Source organism: Callospermophilus lateralis, chromosome 16 (genome assembly GCF_048772815.1).
Source record: "Callospermophilus lateralis isolate mCalLat2 chromosome 16, mCalLat2.hap1, whole genome shotgun sequence".
Taxonomy (NCBI): Eukaryota; Metazoa; Chordata; class Mammalia; order Rodentia; family Sciuridae; genus Callospermophilus; species Callospermophilus lateralis.
In genome coordinates this window covers 88805180-88824901 of record NC_135320.1, presented here as the reverse complement: position 1 = coordinate 88824901, position 19722 = coordinate 88805180, and the positions used below count along the sequence as shown (strand labels likewise).

At 44.7% G+C, this 19722-nt stretch overlaps 1 protein-coding gene and 1 pseudogene across 1 annotated transcript; both read right to left on the bottom strand.

The window, feature by feature from the left end:
- Nucleotides 1-326: 326 nt before the first annotated feature.
- Chrac1 (chromatin accessibility complex subunit 1) lies at nt 327-6748 on the bottom strand. Its single transcript, XM_076835626.2, has 3 exons — nt 6583-6748; nt 4729-4855; nt 327-3738 (listed from the first exon to the last, which is right to left on the bottom strand). Exons 1-3 carry the CDS (start codon nt 6727-6729, stop codon nt 3629-3631), a joined length of 384 nt encoding a protein of 127 aa, XP_076691741.1. The 5' UTR covers nt 6730-6748; the 3' UTR covers nt 327-3628.
- Nucleotides 6749-17445: 10697 nt separating this feature from the next.
- LOC143381976 (septin-14 pseudogene) lies at nt 17446-18281 on the bottom strand (annotated as a pseudogene).
- Nucleotides 18282-19722: the final 1441 nt, after the last annotated feature.

The window sequence follows — 19722 nt, the reverse complement described above, 5'->3', positions numbered from 1 at the left end:
CTGCCATGCGCACAGGTGCTGAGTCCGATTTCCAAGGTCGAAGCAGGCCTTGAGGGAGGAAGTCCAGAGCCCTCTTACACAGCTTGTGGGGGCTCTTCCTTGAAAAATGGACTTGGCAGAGCCAAGCATTACCTGAGGACCTGAGTCTTAGGGACGAGCGGGACAGGACTGAGGGTGAACGCAGCATGCAGGAGACCTACGTGGTCCCACACCAGCAGCCAGGGAGGAAAGACAAAGTGAAGGGGCCCAAACTGTCCTTGTTTCTTGCTGGTAAGAACTGGCTGTTCACACACCTCCATGCTGCTCTGAAATTCCTGGTGGTCTCATTGTGGGCTGTTTTTGACTTCTATCTATCTATCTATACTGAAGAATAGGTGGTGCTAGGAAAGAAAAAGAGGATTGGATTAAGAAAGCCAACAGCTGAAAATCCCTAGGATATATGCTTTGCTAAAGCAGGCCACTGGGTTTGTGTTTTGTATTTTTTTTTTTAAATATTTTTAGTTGTGGGTAGACTTTATTTTAGACCTTTATTTATTTTTATGTTGTGCTGAGGATCAAATCCAGGGCTTTACATGTACCAGACAAGTGCTCCACCTCTGAGCCCAAGCCCCAGCCCACAAGCCATGTCTTGTCATTTAAGTTACCATAATCCATTATTGAATTAATTATTACTTTTGACATTCTGGTCTCCTTTTTCTTTTTTATTATTTATTTTTTAACAAAGTCAAGATGTAGTGATTTCTTAACATATCTAGAACCCTGTACTACTACTACTTAAATGTAAAAAAACTACATCTGGGCATGGTGGTATACACCTGTAACCCCAGCAACTTGGGAGATTGTGGCAGGAGGATCACAAGTTCAAGTCTAGCATGGACAACTTAGTCAGATCCTGTCTCAAAATGGCCTGGCGGCATAGCCCAGTAGTAGAACACCCCTTGGTTCAATCCTAGTACCACCCAAAAGAAGAAAGCCACAAAATACCTTTGTGCCCACCAGCCCTGGATCATGTTAGTCAAAATCCAAAGAATACTCAAACTGATAAGAGATCTATGCGGCCCCAACCTGCACAGGCACAGATCGCTTGAGTGAGTTTGCAGGGACACCAAATAAAACAAACACAAATTACCTTTACACATGCTTCAGGACAGCTTCTCTACTCTCGGCCTCAAGCTCCCCAAAAGGGAGAGCAAGAGAAAGAGGCTGGCGAGAGTGAGCACGTTTGGAAGTGGGCTTTTGTTGGGGGGACTCTTATTATTTAGAAAGTTCTAACCAAAAAAGGTCAGAAGGTGCAGGGTTACAAGGGACAGGTGAGTAAAACTCAATCTCAGGGTGACACACCTGAAGACCCGTCTTACTATCTGAGCTGTAAGGAATGTAGTGATTGGTCAGAGCCTTCTGCTTCAGGACTGGAAGGTGTGGGGCATTCAGGGCAGCGCCCCACAATCTACAATATACTTACTATGGCCTGACCTATTAAAATCTCTTGTTCACTGTCATTTATTGAATGGCTAGAGACAGTCACAATCTGATTGGAGTGACCTAAATGTAAAAGCAGTGCATGATGGTTAATGTTAAATGAATTTGGAAAGGATTCCAAAGAACTCCTTGCATGTGGACATTTTTGCTCTATTTGGATAAGCAGCCTGTATCAGCAGGAAATGAAAGTCAATGGAGAAAAGTTCTACAATAGAGTGAGATCAGTCTCATGGGCCTTGAATGTTAAACTGAGAACCTTCCCCATTGTGGAAACGCTACTTCTTAAGCTGCATGGTTCAACGAAAAGTCTAGTCTGGGATTTCAATTCCATTTCCACTAATGACAAAAAAGGTGTTAATCTTCATGAAATTACTTGATAGGAGGAAGGAGGCTGTAGAGATGAGGAGGAAACCTTTTATACAGTATGTAAAGTAATTGTTTACTTTTTAGTACCGGGGAATGAATCCAGGGGTGCTTAACCACTAAGCCACATCTCCTGCCTGTTTTTGTGTTTTATTTAGACACAGGGTCTCACTGAGTTACCGAGGGCCTTGCTAAGTTGCTGAGGCTGGCTTTGAACTCACAATCCTCCTGCCTCAGCTTCTGGAGCTATGGAGATTACAGACATGTGCCACCACACCCAGCCTACCTTTTTAACTGGTTAAAGAAAAATCCAAATATTTCATGACATGTGAAAATTATAGAAAATTCATATTTCAGGGTCCAGAAATAGTCATTACTTTCCATTTAACATATTATCTATGGTTGCTTTCCTACTATAATAATAGAGCTGAGCAGTGGCTATTGGCCCTTTCCAGAAAGTTTTCAACTGGGAACAGCTCAGAGGCTGCAAGGGTAAAGTGGTGGATTGACCAGGAGGGCATTGTCCAGAGGGTGACAGAAGTGTTGTGTCTTAACTCTGATGGTTACTCGACAGAAGTGGATTTCTAAATACTTAAAACACGAGGAGCCAGGTATGGTGGCACATGCCTGTAATCCCAGTGGCTCAGGAGGCTGAGGTAGAAGGATTACAAGTTCAAAGCCTGCCTCAACAACTAGGTGCAGAGCAAACTCAGTGAGACCTGTCTCTAAAATATAAAAACAGGGCTGGGGATGTGGCTCAGCAGTTGAGTGCCCTTGGTACCAAAAATGGGGGTGGGCACAGAAATGTCAGTTATTGCCAGAGGGTACAGAAGGTAGGGGATAGACCAACTATAGGCAGCACAGGGTAAGCCTTTGGGTGATGGAACTATCCTGTGTATTGACTGGCTACATCTGCATTTGTGGCTGGTACAGTTGTAGGTGCCCACAGTTCCAGCTGCTAGTTCAAGGCCAGCCTGGCCAACATGAGACCCTATCTTAAATAAAATCCCCCAAATCATACATTTGTCAAAATTCGTACACTTGAAACCAAAAAGGGCGATTTTACTGGATGTAGGTTATAAGGAAAGTATACCAAGGCAGAGGCAGTATTTCTGCATTTCATTTGATAATCTGGGAGTTTACCTTTGGGAATAAAAGTGGGTTTTTGTTTTTTGGTTCTGGGAATCAATCCCACTGCTGAGCCACAGCCCCATAAAGAAATGCTTGCTTTTAAATTTTACAAAACTTTCAGGTAGTAAGCAAAGGATTGGAACAAATGAGTCCTAAAACTAGTTCCACAAAGCACATTACTGTAAAAAATATGTACAGACCTTAATAGAAAAGAAAAGGTATATTTCTTTACAATAAAAAAATAAAATTTGAACAAATAGTCAAATTTTATAAAAATACATAACTGAAAGGAAGCATATGACTATAAACTACATATTTAGCTGAAACTAAATCCAGTTCTTATAAGAATTTCAGAATATAAATCATAAATCCACAGCTTATCCAGAAGCTTGTCAGAATCTGTCTGCAAGTTCAAAGGAAAGGACAGTGGTTTCAGCTGCAGAGTGGCCTGTCAGACCGCAGTAGCACTATTTTCCCTTCAGCTCTTCATGGTGTAGATGCAGGAGATGCTCAGTTTTAGTCATGAAGGAATATGCTGTACTGGAAATTTCTGGAAAGGGAGACCAAAGCCACATGGTGATTTGATTGCTTCAGAGCAAGAGGGTCACCAAGGAGGGTCCCGGCCAGGTGATTTCTAGCAGCCTTCTTCCTTGGTCTAGGACTCCGCTTCATCATCATCACTTCCTTCATCGTCCTCATCCTCCTCCTTCTTCTCTTTAAGCATTTTCAGGTACTTACTAGCTAAAATCTTCTTTGGTAATATATCTTAAAAACATAAAGCTGACATCAGCAACTGGTTATGATAAACTATGAATAGAACAGTACAAACTGAAATCAAAGAAACTGGTTCCTATTTTGACCTCTAGAACAGGTTCCAAAACAAGATGAAATAAATCATCAGGGAAACTAGCAATGCTACAGACCTGCTCCCACTCCACCAGCAGCAAACCATGCTGTTTTTCTTTTTTCTTTTGGTAGGGGGGAGCAGTAACTGGGGATTGGATCAGGACGCTCAACCCCTGAGCCACATCCCCAACCCTATTTTGTATACTTAGAGACAGGGTCTCCCTGAGTTCCTTAGTGCCTGGCTTTTGCTGAGAGGCTGGCTTTGAACTCAAGATCCTACTGTCTCAGCCTCTGGAATTACAGGTGTGTGCCACCGTGCCCAGGTAAACCATGCTGTTTCTATGTGCTGGTTTTGTGAGCAACCCTGCCCAACCTACCTGAGATGGGCAAGGCTAGACCAAGGGCAGACTTGAGCTTTTTTTTTTAGCTAGGGCCTCTTCCATAGAAGCAAGCATTAGTTTCTGTTTTTGAGTTTCCTTTCAGTGGCAGGGGTTGAGGGTCTATCCAGCAAACCATCTTCCCCATTTATTGACTTCATTACTGTTCTAGGTGGACAAACAAATTTCGCAACAAAAATGTGTAGGGGGCTGGGGTTGTGGCTCAGTGGCAGAATGCTTGCCTCACACATGTGAGGCACTGGGATCGATCCTCAGCACCACATAAAAATGAATAAACAAAATAAAGATATTGTGTCCATGTATAATTTAAAAATTTTTTTTAAAAAATGTGTAGTCTTCAAACATAAAGGACTAGAAATATCTCCCTGTGCCAGATCATGATAAACTGTGGCTCGTGAAGAAAGCAGCAAAGGATCTAATCTAATTCACTGCAAGCAGAACCAGGGTTAAAACAACAACAAAAGATTAATGATTAGGAATCCTTTAACCAGATGTTTCAGAGATTAAGTACCTGCAAGAAACTGAAAAGTGTCCGATTCCTCTGCAGTATTCGCTAAGTCATTGTAAGTCAGTGCTTTCTTTTCTTTTCCACTGCCATGTCTGTAGGAATAGGTGGCTAGGTACTGAACAAAGAGCTCCTAAAATAAAATGAAACGGTCAAAGTGTGCTTTTAAAATCACAGGACTTTCTTTATTCTGGTGGGGGGTGGGGTGTACTGGGGATTGAACTCAGGGACATTAGACCACTGAGCAACATCCCAGCCCTATTTTGTATTTTATTTAGAGACAGGGTCTCACTGAGTTGCTTAGTGCCTTGTCATTGTTGAGGCTGGCTTTGAACTCACAACCCTCCTGCCTCAATCTCTTCAGTAAAAATAGGTAGCAAAAGACTTCTCAAAAACTCTATATAGGGTGGAGTGCTTGTCTAGCATGCAGGTGGCTCTGGGTTCAATTCCAAAACAGCCCCTAATCCAACTTAGGAATGCCTGGGCCTGACACAAGCAAAGGTCTACACTGACACTCCTAATCCTTTTTGAGAAAGGGTCTGAATGAACTGCCCAGGCTGGTCTTGAACTTGCCATTCTCAGGCTTCAGCTTTGGGAGTACCTGGGAGTACCATGCCCATCTGTAAACACTGTTTTGTTGTACTTTTTAGATATACATGAGAGCATAGTGTATTTTGACATACATACATGTAGCATGATGTTCTAGTTAAGATTCCATTCTTACAGTTGTGCATTAGGAACACATTTTTATCTTCCTATTTGAATCCCTTGTGCAAAGATAGAATCAAACACTAAAAATGGACATATCCTGTGTTGCCCAAACACCTCTTTTATGTTGGGAACTAACCCACAATCCTCAAGCCACCTTAAATCAACAACCTGAGACTTTTTTCCTCAAAGGTCAGATTTTAATCCATCAGTCCAGTTAGTAATAAATTACAGAGGTGACTGCATAACTAAGTTCCTGATTATTAACCATGAAACTGAACAGGAGACATGAAAGTCCCAAGATCTCACGGGAACATGCAATCGCAGTTGCCCTGTGGTTTACAGGTTTCAAAGTATACAGAAGGAGGTGATTGACTTTATGTGAGTACCACACCGTTTCCTACCAGGGGCCGAGCACCCAGGCCTCTGGTGTCTGGAGATCTTGAGAGCCACCTCACAAGAACACCCAGGGATGTCTATTTTGCTGGGCTCTAAAAACGCCCAGCTCTGGCACGACGGGGAAAACCCGGACCTCCGCTTCCTCGTCCCCAGCCGACCTTCACCGCCAAACATCACGCACTGAGTTAGTGGGGCTGGAAGCCGCCTAAGAAAGTTGAAGCAATTAGCCGTGTGACTTAAACTCGGCCCAGCCTGGGAACGGGAAGGCTGTGGTCCGCGCTCGTCGACACAAGTCGCTCAGGGCCCAGGAGGGGCGGCGGGGCCGCACACGTCGCCGACCCGACCCTCTCGCCTAGGCGTGGACAAGGAGAGCCTTGGGGGCTGCCTCCGACCCGAGGGACCCAAGTCTTTGCGGCCGGGCCAAGGAGTGGTGGACACCCGCGACGGTCCGCACGTTCAACTCTAGGCAAGCAGGGACCGGGGAACGGTGGAGGGCGCGGAAACGCAGGGCGCGGCGGGGGCGGGACGGCAGGAGCGCAGGGCACGATGGGAGCGGAAGGGGGTGCGGCGAGCAGGAGAGCCGGGGGCGTGGTGAGGGCACGCAGGGAATGGCGGGACAGCTCGGGCGCTAGAGCGCGCGCTGGCGAGGGCAGGAAGCGGGGCGCGAGAGACCGAGGCCGCAGGAGACCCGGAAGTGCCGCGGGGCCCAGCGGGGCGGGCGGTTAAGGGCGCCCGCCCCTCACTCCGCCTCACCGTGGCTTTGGCCGTGAGCACCAGTGCTTCCTGGTTGATGCTGGACACCTCGGGGGAACTCTTCATGATGACCCGGATGCGGGACAGGGGCAGCGACACGAGCCGCTGCTCCCCGCACTTGTCCTTGCCCACGGCCACGTCCGCCATCTTTCCGCTGCCGCCCAACACGGCGGCCTGCGCGAGCCAGCGCTCCGCTGCCCGCTGGGAGTTGTAGTCTCTGGGAGTTGTAGTCGGAGCGGGCGGCACGTGATGCGCCGCGCCTGCGCAGAGCCGCCGCGCCTTCCTGAACGCCGACCTGGGGTGGGGAGGCGACACCTCCCGGCCACGTGGTCGAGTGAGGACGGCGCATGTGCACGTGTGCTCGCTTGTGGTAGGTAGCACCTGAAGGAAGACGAAGGCATGTATCGGTGAGCACTAGGGTGACAGGAAAGAGAAACGCTTTCCCAGGAAACAGGTGCAGAGGCCCTGAGGCCCGCCGGGACTTGCCGCCCAGGGAGGCCTAGGGAGCCCACAGTGGGGAGCCGGAGCCGCGCCGGGTGCACTGTGTTTAGGAACAGCGGATCGCCGAGGAAGAAGAATCGGTGGGCCGAGTCTTAGGTTTTGAAAGGATCCCTTTGGCTACTGGTTGTGAACGGGCGGGAGCCTAAGGGTGGGAAGGGAGACACCAGGTCCTCCCAGGCAAGCGCTAGGAGGTCAGCTCCCTGCGGCCCACCCAGCCAGACAGAAGGGCAGGGCGCGCTGACCCCAGGGACTTGTGCTGGGGAGGTCCTTAAGAGCCTGGTGGAGGGGTCATGGGTAGTGGTAGGAGTTGAGATCTGATTGGAACAACAGCCACGAGCACTTGCTGATGTGATGTGGAATGGGTGAAAGAAAGATGGGTTCCTTACTCTGCCGGGAGCCCGGGAGCCCAGCAAATTTGGCAGTGGTTTGGTTTGGAGCATGTGTAGTTTTAGTGCCTTCTTTACCATCGTGACCTCCAGTCCTGGCCAAGATAAAGGAGCACACAATACAGTTGTCCCTCAGTATCTGGGGAGATTGGTTCCAGGACACACACACACCCGCATTCTCTGTAGAAGCTCGAGTCCCTCATCCTCCCTGGCACAGTATTTTAAGTCGTCTCCAGAGTACTTACAATGCCAATAAAATGTACATGCTCTGCAAGTGCTTGTTATGCTGTCTTGTTTGGGGAAAAAGACAGAAAAGTCTTTTCGTTTATTTTTCTGAATGTTTTCTGTCCAAGTTTGGGTGAAGCAATGGATGTGGGATCCATGGATACTGAGGGATGACTACACGTCGGCCAACACTAGGCAAAAGGATACAGCCCACGAGTAAGATGGCCAGGTCCCTGCTCTTGTGGCTCTTACTTTCTGTTCCGAGGCACATTTAAAAGTAAAAGCATGGGCTGGGGTTGTAATGCAGTGGTAGAACACTTGCCCAGCACTGGGTTCGATTCTTAGCAAGGCATATGAATGCATAAAATAAAGGTCCATTGATGATTAAAATATGTCTTTAAAAAAAAAAAGAAAAGTTGGGCTGGGGTTGTGGCTCAGCGGTAGAGCTCTCCCCTAGCATGTGCGTGCGAGGCCTGGGTTGGATCCTCAGCACCACATAAAAAATAAACAGGGCTGGGGATGTGGCTCAAGCGGTAGCACGCTCATCTGGCATGCCTGCGCCAGGGTTGGATCCTCAGCACCACATACAAACAAAGATGTTGTGTCTGCCGAAAACTATAAATATTAAGAATTCTCTCTCTCTCTCTCTCTAAAAAAAAAAAAAATACATTTAAATATGGAAGGTCCTCATTAAAAACATAAACGAAAATAAAAGGTATTGTGTACAACTAAAAAATATTTTTTTAAAAAGTAAAAACATCTCCAGTGGTAAGTGCTATGAGGAAAACAAAACTGAGGGTAACAGGGTGGCTTTTCTGAAAAATGGTATTTGTGCTCAGATCTGGTACAAAAAGCTGGCACATGATGAGTTTTCTGAACAAGATAGCCTGGAGGATACCCCAGGAGGAACATGCCTTGGCAATTTGAGGAACAGGCCAGTGTTAAGGGAGCTCAGTAAGGAAGGAAGCATGGGAGATGTGAGCAGGGCAGGTGGGGTCAGCTCAGGCAGCTAGGTAAGGAGTTTGGCTTTCATTCTGAGAGCAGTGGAAACCGTTAAGAGGTGTGAAGAAAGGGATCAGATCCATTTTAGGAGCCTAAGTGACAATGGCTAAATGACACCCCAAGCAGAATCAACCTTCTGGGTTTGCAGGGGTAGAAGGTGCTGCTTCTATCTCAGGGTTCAGGTCTTGAGCAGAGCACTTTCTTTCCTCTAAGCGGGGAACCCCTGACCTTCACAAAAGTCAGAAAACTGCTCAACAGCAAACGACATACAGTAAGATCCTTTGCTTCACACAAGAAACAAGCACTCATGTTAGCATATTTTTAAGTTTCTGAATGTGGTATTTTTGGGCTGGTTATTTTTTGAATAAATAAATGGCTTGTCTTTCTTGAGTGTGTTTGACAGTAGGATTGGTTAAGATGAGGAAAGAAAACAGTAGGAAGGTTTTCTGGAGACAAGATATCCACAAGAATTCAAGTAGAGGGATGAGAAGTTCTGATTTGGAAGTGACAAATGATATTTGCAAGCATTAATCATTTGGAAAGCAGCTAGAAGAGCAAAGAAGGAAATATTCGGAAAATATTGGAAAAGTGGGGACCAGCCCATTATTTAAAAGAAAGAAGTCGGGGCTGGGGTTGTGGCTCAGTAGTAGAGCACTTGCCTATCGCTACATGCAAGGTGCTAGGTTTGATCCTCAGCACCACATAAAGATAAATAAGATAAAGGTATTGTGTCCATCTACAACTAAAATTCATATGTGTGTGTGTTTTCTGCTAGCTCCTGTCTGCACCTCCCAAAGAGGTGTGTGGTGGTTCTCTGATGCCTCTGCAGCATCTCATCAGTGCTAGAAGGCACCCGATGACACTCTGGGGGACACACTTGAGAATCCCCTGCCTGCTGGCTTCCGTTAAGTTCTGCCAAGAGGCCATATTGGGAATGGAGGAGGAAGCATTGTTTATCTGCTGGTGAGGACACTGGCACAGGTGCTGACTATAGGGGGGTAACAGTGAGTGCCACCAGATTGGGTAGGGCTTGAGCTATGCAGGCTACAAGGTTCCACGTCCCATCCGGCAGGACACATCAACGTGGGCAGCGAACCTAGGTGGGGAGGAATGAAGGGACAAGAGACACGAAAGATGACAGCAAGACAGGAGTTCTGATCAAGCTGCAAATTTTTATTGTTCACACAGAGGTATTTATATGCTGGGGATGGGGAAGCTCTCTAATCAGCAATTGCTGGATGTGGGTGGTGCCAGCTGCAAGATGTCTGATGATCCTGATAACCACAGGATGTTCCAGGGAGATAGGTAGCTGCAGGATGTCTCCCAGGCAGGATGTCTCCCAGGGGGCTGTCAGGCTATTCTTTTAAGGAGAATTTCCTTCTAGCCCCTGACAGTTCCAGGCAAGGGGCAGTACCCACTTCTGACCTCCAGGTAGCATCTTCTCCCTTGAGTGCCCAACCCCTTCCTCTCCTTCCTACAGCCTCTCCAGCTTTTCCAGCATCCTTGGAAACATTTCTTGGCTTTAGATCCCTGTTTGAAATACATGGAGAAGTGTCTGCATGTTGCGATGGGCAAAAGTCTCATGCGACTTATGCAGTCCAGGGGGAGGAATAAAGAATGTCCATGTCTTCTGCCCTTTTCAATGCTTTAGTCACTCAAATCACTCAATACAATTTCACTCTATAGGTTCTTAATCAAGAAAACAACAATCCTTAATGCTAGGCACTGCAATAAACATAATCAATTCACAGCAAATAATTCTAGATTAATTAATTCTAAGCACTGCAAACACAATCATGACAGGCTAATGACAAACATTCTCTCTGAATGCTAAGTTCAAGTGTCAGATCAAAAGTCTCCAGCCTTAGTCTTGGAGTCTAGCAAATGTGCACACTCAATACTGCGGTAATCAGGTCTGGAACCAAGGCAGGCTTCTCCTGGGGTGGAGCTGATGGCTGGCTGAGTTCTGGGGTGGAGCTGATGGCTGGCTGAGTTCTGGGGTGGAGCTGATGGCTGGCTAAGGAGACCATGTCCTAGGGAGAAGTTGCGACTCACCAGGGTCAAGATGTGGCTGTAGAGTTTGAGAGCGATGAGAACTACACAGAGATTCAGGCAGATGAGAAGAGTAGGGATGTCAGTCCAAGTCCTCACCAGGCTCTCAGGCTTGTGTGCATCAGTGTCACCTGGCTGAATGTCTGTTTATTTACTCTATTATTTATAATAAATTTTGGGGCTTTTGACCCCCCTTTTAATCCGGTCAGCAGCCGCTGGATCTCCCAGTGACATCAATAACCCTGGGGTTAAAACATCTGGTCTGGTGGTCCCCACCCTGATCTTTTCGCCTTTCCCTCTTATCCGAGAGGACAATCTGCCAGGGGCTTTACTCTGAGTTTATCAGGGTGGAGGGAAGTGACTTGTTTGTGTCTGAGGGCCATACTGGAGGGCTCCCTAGGTGTGCCAGGTGAGACTGGAAGTTTCAAAATGGAATATTTAAAGTTGCTTAGGCTTCAGGCCTCAGGCCATCCTCACACTGTCTTTCTGGCTGAGTGCTGAATATATGCACTTGATTCCTGGAGTGAGCCTAAAAGCTTGTATGTGTATGTGTGCACACTCACACGCAGAGGAAGCTAGAGTTAGTCTCACTACCGTGTGCCCTGGCAAACAGCTATTTAAATGATTGCCAGTCATTGTATGGTATGTCTGTTGAAGGCAGGACCAAGACTGTGGCCATCACAGTGGGAGTGGTGAGCACAGATTTGTGGAATGGGCCAGCTTCTGATTGCAATGGAGAGATTTCAGGAAGTCAAAACTCAGGCTTTAAAATGTCAGATCAAACTCAGTCAGAAAACCAGTTTCCCTGATAACCCAAAGAGATTCTCTTATTCTGAGCAGATAGGGCTGCTTGTCAGACTGGCCTGCCCGGTACATAATTAGCAGCAGAAATTCAATTTGGAACTTCAGTTTTGAGTGAAGTCAGGCTACTGACTTGGAAGAATAGGGTCCTGAGCATGGGACTAGGGAGTGTTGGAAGGAAGCCTGAGAACCTTTAACCCCAGTCCCTCTAAGCTGCTTTGTCCTGAGAAATGGCTGATGGCCTCCCGCCATCTGAGGCAAGAGACTTTCCTTACAGAAGGTCCTCTCACTAACCTCCCTGGAGTCCACCTGGCTAGGGCATGCTGTCTCTTCAAGGTGACCCCCTCCCAGCTCCTGTCATTGTGTCACACCTCAGTGTGCCTCTGGGAGACACCTGCAAATGTTGTTGTGGAGATAGTTCACTCACTGAAAGAACTGTAGGATATTAATCCTTGGTTACCAGACGGAACCTGGGGGGTGTATGGGAAGTGGGTTCAAATGGAGTTGGTCTGGAGCATAATACTGGATCGAACCAAATCTGTTAAGATAGCAGACTTACCTAAGGTTCTAGATTTGGTAGTAGCTCTAGCAGATAGGGATCGTGCAGTTTGCCCAGCAAATGTGGAGAGAGATCTGGACTTGAGTGTCCTTCACTGGTGGCTTTCTTTGACTTTTGGAGACGGTGTAGACCACATTTTAGCATTCTGCTCTTACCTGTTTACCAGATGGCCCCAGGTCCTGTAGTGTTCAGGGTAGCCGTGCATGTCCCAATTTGAGAGTCACAGCATATACTCCACAGAGTCTGGAGCAAAGATTTGGCCTCTTCTGCAAAGAACTATGCTCCATTTGATCAACAACTTCAGCAAACATGTGAGCTGGCTTCTTGAGATCAAAGGATATCTGATCCCTACTGAGAGGACTGTGCAATGAGGTTTAAGGTGGGATGTTTAGGCAATAACTAATTACTTGCTAAAGTTGCCAGTATTTAAAATTTCAGAGATTTCACTTTTAAATCCAAATCGAAGTATGGGAAAAGAAGGGAGTAGCATCTGCTCCCCAGCATTGTTGAGGCGCTCCTGTGAGCTCTTGCCCATTAAAGCCCCAGACCCAAACTTAAGCTTCCTTCTTCTCCAAGGAATGACTGCTGAAATTGGAATGCATGGGATGGACTGAGGAAGGAAGAGTCCAGAGCTGATGCCTTACCTTCTAGTGCAGTGCATGGTTGCAAGTGCTTCATAAACACTCAATACTAACAGTGATGATTTAGTTTAAAGAATATGATTATATAAATTGTGAAAATAAAATTATGCCAGGCTATCATTAGAGATAATGGCCTAAATACAGGGATAATGAGGGTAAGAAGAGCCCTCTGTCATGATGGCTGCCACAGGCAGGCACTTGAGTGCCACTGCAGATCTTCATGTTGGCTGGGGGCACCTGGCAGCTGGGAACAAGGCAGGCAGCAGCAGTGTGGGTACAGGAGAGAGGTTAGTGGGAGCCAGTCTCCACAGAACCTTAGGGACCAGGATGGCAGAGCAAAATGGCAGCAGGAGAGCAGCAAGTGCTGACAGGATTCCTAACATTTTTTATTTATTGTGTCCAGATGCAGAGGCTCACATTCTCTGACCCCAACTACTAGGTTGAGGCAGGAGGACCACAAGTTGAGGCCAGCCTGGGCAGTTTAGCAAGATCCTGTCTCAGTGGTAGGGTGCTTGTCTTGCATGCATGAAACCCTGAGTTTGATACCCCCCCAAAAATGTGGTAAACTATATAGAACATAAAATTCACCATTTTAACTATTTTTGAATGTTGGGTGGGTGTGATACCAGGGATGGAACCCTTGGCCTTGAGCTTGCTGAACAAGTGCTCTGCCTCTGAGATGTGACCCCCCCCACCATTTTAATTATTTTTAATATTTATTTTTTAGTTGCAGTTGGACCCAATATCTTTATTTTATTTATTTTTTTTATGTGGTGCTGAGGATCAAACCCAGGGCTTCACAAGTGCTAGGCGAGCGCTGTACCCATTTTAACTTTTCAGAGACACTAAGTTCAGACCATTGTCCAACATTGCCACCATGTATCTCCTCCATAGTCCCTGGTGCCACACCTCTACTTCCTGTCCCTGTGATTTCCACAACTCTTGGCACCTGGTGATAGTTGGACCACGTGGAGTTTGTCCTGTGCCTGGCTTCTTTTGCTTAGCGCGTGTCCTTGGGGTCTTGTACTGCAGCAGTAAGACTCTCCTTCTGTTATAGGCATGTGCCAAGTCCTGCTTGTCGATTTTCCCATCAGTGAGCACTTGGGTTGCTTCCACCTTTAGGCTACTGTGCACAGTGCTGCTGTGAACATAGAAATACAAATATCTATTAAACCACCTGTTTTAAACCCTTTGGGTCTCTATCCAGATGTGGAATCGCTGTATCAGATGCAATTCTAACTGTAATGTTTCTTTTCTTTAGTGGGCATTGAGTCCAGAGCTCTGCATGTGGTAGGCAAACGCTCTGCCACTGAGCTACACCCCAGCCCCAGTGTTGCTTTCATGAGGGGCTGCTATACTGCTTTCCACAATGGCTGTACCATCTAACTTTCTTACCCACAACCTAAGGGCTCCAGTTTCTCCACATCCTTTCCAGAACTCTGTTCTCTGATAGTAGCCATCCTAATGGGCCTGAGGTGGTATCTCATTGTAGTTTTGATTTCATTCCCCTATGATTAGTGATGTTGAGCATCTTTTCATGTGCTTCAAGGCCATGTGTATGTCTTTGGAGAAATGTGTATTCTAGTTCTTTGTCCATTTTCAGACTGGAGGTTGATGGTTTTGTTATTGAGTTAGTATTTCTCTATGGTTTGCAGATATTCTCTCCCATTCTGTGGGTTGCTATCCTACTTTGTTCATAATGTCTTTAGTGTTCAAGTTTTAAAATGTCTTCATCAAATCAGGCTGTCTGGTTTTCCTTTGCCCATGCCTTTGATGTCATATCCAAGAAACATTTCTGATGATGCTGCTGTGAAGCATCTGCCCTACATCTTTTTAAGTTTTTTTTTTAAATATTCTTTTTTAGTTGTCAATGGACCTTTTTTTTTCTTTTTTAATGCAGTGTTGAGAGTCAAACCCAGTGCCTCACACATGCTAGTCAAGCGCTCTACCACACTGAGCCATAGCCCCAGCCCTGCCCTGTGTTTTCTTCCAAGAGTTTTTTAAAGTGTTAGGACTCAACAGTTAGCTCTTCAATCCATTTTGAGTTAATTTTTGCATATGGTTTAAGGCAAGAGTCCAGCTTCATTCTTTTGTATGTGGATATCCCATTTTCTCAAGCTGAAAAAACTGTCCTTTCCCCATCTTGGTACCCTTATCAAAAATCATTTGAGCCAGAATGTCATATGCTTGTGATCCCAGTACCTTGGGAGGCTGAAGCAGGAGGATCACAATTTCAAGGCCAACTTTAGCAATTTAGCAAGTCTCTGTCTCAAAATTAAAGAAAAAAAAGAAAAAGCTGGGAATGTAGCTTAGAGGTAGTGTGTCCTGGGTTCAATCCCCAGTGCCCTCCAAAAAATCATTTGGCCCATATATGCAAGGGCTTATTCCTGGGATGTCTATTCTATTCCGTTACCTGTTGGTCTTTGTTGATGTTAGTACCACACTGATTTGATTGCTGTAGCTTTGTAGTCAGTTTTTTTTTTTTTCTTAGCAAGGTTCATTTTATTGTTTTTATATATGGTGTAACATTGGTGATTCTGACTATAATACCATTTAATTAAGATGAAACAATGAGAATACAAGTCAGCAATACAATAGGTAAGCATGTTAATAAGCTACTTTATCTTCTGAAATTCACTTACCAAAATTAAATTGTTTATGCATACAATATATCTAATGTACTATTACTGTATTCATTTATTCAAGTAAAAATATCCACTATGGGTCAGGAATCATTCTCAGCCTAGGGATAAATAGGTGAGTGAACAAAATAGAAATCCTGTCCTTACAGAGTTTCACAAAAGATCATATAGCAGATGTCTTTCTTCTCCCAAATTGTAACATGATGTAGCAACACATATATGAAGCTAATTGTGGATTTGCCTTCATTCTCTATTCTTCACAGAAAAAGAAAACTTTGCTCTGAAGTAAAGGTATAATCAAAGATTATGTTTTTGAAAGTATTTTGAGGTTACACTACAGTATTATATGATACCCTAAAAATGCTGTACTTTAAATAATGTAGCAATGAAATTTCTACAAATAACCTTTACTCTTAGGAATATGAGAAGAGCTCTGTGTGCTGATCCAAATATAGCTGGAGTAAACAGAGGCCAAGACCTTCAAAAATCGCATTTTAATAGACGGAGTTATTGCAAAAGTAACCACACTCAAATATATGAAATGATGAAAAACATTTTAAATTCAGGAAACATGGTATATAATGCCAGAAGGAAGTTTTCAAAAAAGAAAAAAGAATCTTATTTTCCATAATTTTTTTCTTTTTGACACTAGGGATTGAACCCAGGGGTGCTCAACCACTGAACTACCTCCCCAGCCTTTTTTTTTATATATATATTTTATTTACAGGATCTCACTGAGTTACTTAGGGCCTCACTAAGTTGCTGAGACTGGCTTTGAACTCTCAAACCTCCTGCCTCAGCCTCCTGAGCCACTGAGATTACAGGTGTGTGCCACCACGCTGGGCTTATTTTCCTTAATTTTGATAACATTGAACTCAACTTACAGTGAGACTGTAAGGATAACATCACCCAAATGTTACTCATGGCTTCCCATTGGACTCTGCTTCTAGCTTTTGAATCTTTTTTTCTAATATCAGTTCTACAGAGTCTGGCATCAAAGCACAGGAATTCTAATCAAAAGTCAATACTGGGGGCTGGGGTTGTGACCCAACCTTTACTCTTAGGAATATGAGAAGGGCTGTGTGTGCTGATCCACAGGTAGCTAGAGTAAACAGAGGCCAAGACCCTGAAAAATCACATTTTAATAGACGGAGTTATTGCGAAAGTCAATGGTAGAGCACTTGCCTAGGATGTGTGAAGCACTGGGTTTGAATCTCAACACCACATTTAAATAAAATAAATAAAGATCCAACAGCTAAAAAAATAATAATAATTTTAAAAAGTCAATACTGGGAGCTGGGATTGTGGCTCAGCGGTAGAGCGCTCGTCTGGCACTGGCAGGACCTGGGTTCGATCCTCAGCACCATGTAAAAATAAAATGTATTATGTTGTGACAATCTACACCAAAAAAAAAAAGTCAATACTGTATTATAGTGATAATTATCAAGGAATTATTATCAATGGAATTTGATAAGGAAATGTGTTTCATTATGACTTTTTAATATTTCATACCTATCATTTCACAACAAAGTCCATAGTTTCTATTGAGATATAAATTTTAAAAGTCGCTACTGGAGCCACAGCCATCACTATGGTAAGAGAATTTCCTCTACCAAACCAGCTCTATTTATACTGTGCTACATATTATTTTAGTATCTTTATTTTATGTTTATTTTAATGTGGTGCTGAGGCTCAAACCCAGTGCCCCAGACATGAGAGGCAGGTGTTCTGCCACTGAGCTATAGCCCCAACCCTGAGTGACACTTTCTGCATATCTATGTTGCAGCATCTAACAAATGGAAAAGGTTTCTTTTCCTAAGGATTTCACATTCTAATTGAGGAAGATATACATTAAGTAAACAACATTTTAAAGTTAGAACCTTAGGGCTGGGGTTGTGGCTCAGCAGTAGATCGCTCGCCTAGCAAACGTGAGGCCCTGGGTTTGATCCTCAGCACCACATAAAAATAAAGTTATTGGGTCCAACTACAACTAAAAAATAAATATAAAAAAAGTTAGAACTATAATCAGAGTTAAATGCTATGAAAAAAATCTCTCAGGTTGAGGGAATAAAAAGTGACAGAACTCTACAGCAGCTGAAATGGTAAGAGGACTCATCCTTACACCCTTTGTTCTTCCTTATATAGGTGCACACCTGAGTCTGCAAGGTTTTGGAGGCAGCTTTCATTTTAGGAGATCTACAATTTTTTCTTCCAGTTGTCTGTCTTCTCCTTCAGGCCTTATTATCTCCTCTTGTTGAAATCTTTTAAGGTTCTCAAACTTGTCCTCTAACTCTCTTCCAGCATCTTTAAGTGTTGTTTCTTTCTCATTTATTTGCTGCTTAAACCTGTGTTTCAATCTTCTTCCCTTTGACATTGAACATAAAACTCTTATCTTTTGGCTTCATACATCTCTTGAAAAGTAACTGTCTTGTTCTGGTCCCATGTCTGTAAAGCCTATTTCCTGAAGTTGCAGCACCTATAACATTCAGAGTAATGACAGTGGGTTTGTTCCTTCAGGCCTTCTGTATTGGTACAAAGAAGCATATCCCAGAGCTTCACAAAGTCACAGTGATTTTAATTTTCCATCTGCAAAATTCCCCAAGGGTAATGATGGCCTCTGACCATCTTTTTTCCAACTTTTACCTCATCCATACTCTACCACAGCAAAAGGTAGCAGTCCATTAGTCAAAGAGTTTTCTTCAACTATAGCTTCATCATCTGTTGTTGGGAACTGATATATTTGGATGTTATTGCTAATCAATTCATTCATCAGCTTACTCTTAAACTTCTGTAAGTCATTTTTATAAATTGTATCTGCCTTAGCAATCAATGATATAATGTTCATCTTATTGTCAATGTTCTTCATTGTCAATAGATCAAAAGATTTCATTCCTGCTGCTTGAATCCTGAGCCACGAAGCAACTAGAAATGCAGCCTTCCTCTGACCTGCCATCTTGAATCCCCTGTAGTCAGTTTTGTAGTCAGAATCTTTGAGACCTCCAGCTTTGTTTTCTTTTCCAAGATTCTTTTAATTGTTCAGAATTCTCTGAGGTTTCCTACAAATTTTAAGATGGATTTTTCTATTTCTGCAGAAAATATTGACTAACGTGTAATTTTAACTTGGGGTATGGTGGGTGTGGAAGCAGGAGACCAGTTAGGAGGTAGCAGGGGAGGGAATGAATGGTGCTTCTGAGATAGCACCAGACACAGAAGAGCCTGGACAGAGTTAGCAAGTGTTTGGATGATGAAATCATAGGACTTAGTGATGGACTGGATATGGGTGAGGAGGGAAAGAAAGAACCAGGAATGACTCCTCAGCCTGGAGTTGGAGCAAACAACAGTGTCCATTGCTGGCATGGAGAAGACAGGAAAATGAAAAAGGTTGATGGGTATTAAGAGTTGCACAGAGGGGCTGGGGATGTGGCTCAAGTGGTAGCGCGCTCGCCTGGCATGCGTGCGGCCCGGATTCGATCCTCAGCACCACATACAAACAAAGATGTGTCCGCCAAGTACTAAAAAATAAATATTAAAAAATTCTCTCTCTCACTCTTTCTTTAAAAAAAAAAAAAGAGTTGCACAGAGGACACCAAAGTCCAAGATGACCATGAAATAGCCAAGTGGAAAGTTCATGTGTGTTGCAGACACCACAGCTTGGCTGGGTTAGAAATTGGGGGGCATTCAGAGCCACAAGCCTGGTAGGGTGGCCAGGGAAGGAGAACAGCCGGAGAAAGGCAATGCCGGGAGCCAGGTCCACCCTGGTATTGCTCACAGGGGACAGGAGGAATGGAGTCAGCACAGGCAGCGTAAGCTCTGGGGAGCAGGCTTGCTGTAGTCGCCATGGTACCCATACATGAAAATCAGAAGGAAGCCAGGAACCAGGCCTCTGCAGGCCCGGGCTGAAGTTCTGCTGCTGCAGTAAGGCATTGGAGCAGGCAGGAGACTAGTTTATGAATACTGTCATTTCCACTAGCCTTTGGGCTTGGAGACCCCATCTACCTGATCTAGCTTACTTCCGGCCCACCCATCTCCCTGGCAAAGTCCTACATATTCTGTCATGCCTCTCCTCCTCCCAAAGACTTGCCTCCCCTAGCAGGCCCTAAGACTGCCACCTCTCTTACACCTCTCTCTTCCGGTGGATCCCTGCCTGTGCCACTGTGGTCTGTTGGTGAAGCTGGAGCTCCAGCAGCCTGTAGAGCCCTTAAAGACAGATAATATGTTTTATTCATCTTTGTTTCCCTGAGCCCAGTTTGGAATCTGAAACAGAGAGATTAAGGGGTAAGTTTAAAAATATATTTTTGCATTAGGGTCCTAATTTCTATGTCCTGGCCTAA

What these genes read in the sequence shown, in the direction of transcription:
- Chrac1 (XM_076835626.2), bottom strand. Translation starts at nt 6,729, where the DNA reads ATGGCGGACGTGGCCGTGGGCAAGGACAAGTGCGGGGAGCAGCGGCTC. An exon ending in TGCTCACGGCCAAAGCCACG is followed by an intron (nt 4,856 to 6,582) that starts GTGAGGCGGAGT and finishes ATTTTATTTTAG; the next exon opens with GAGCTCTTTGTTCAGTACCT. An exon ending in CACTTTTCAGTTTCTTGCAG is followed by an intron (nt 3,739 to 4,728) that starts GTACTTAATCTC and finishes TATGTTTTTAAG; the next exon opens with ATATATTACCAAAGAAGATT.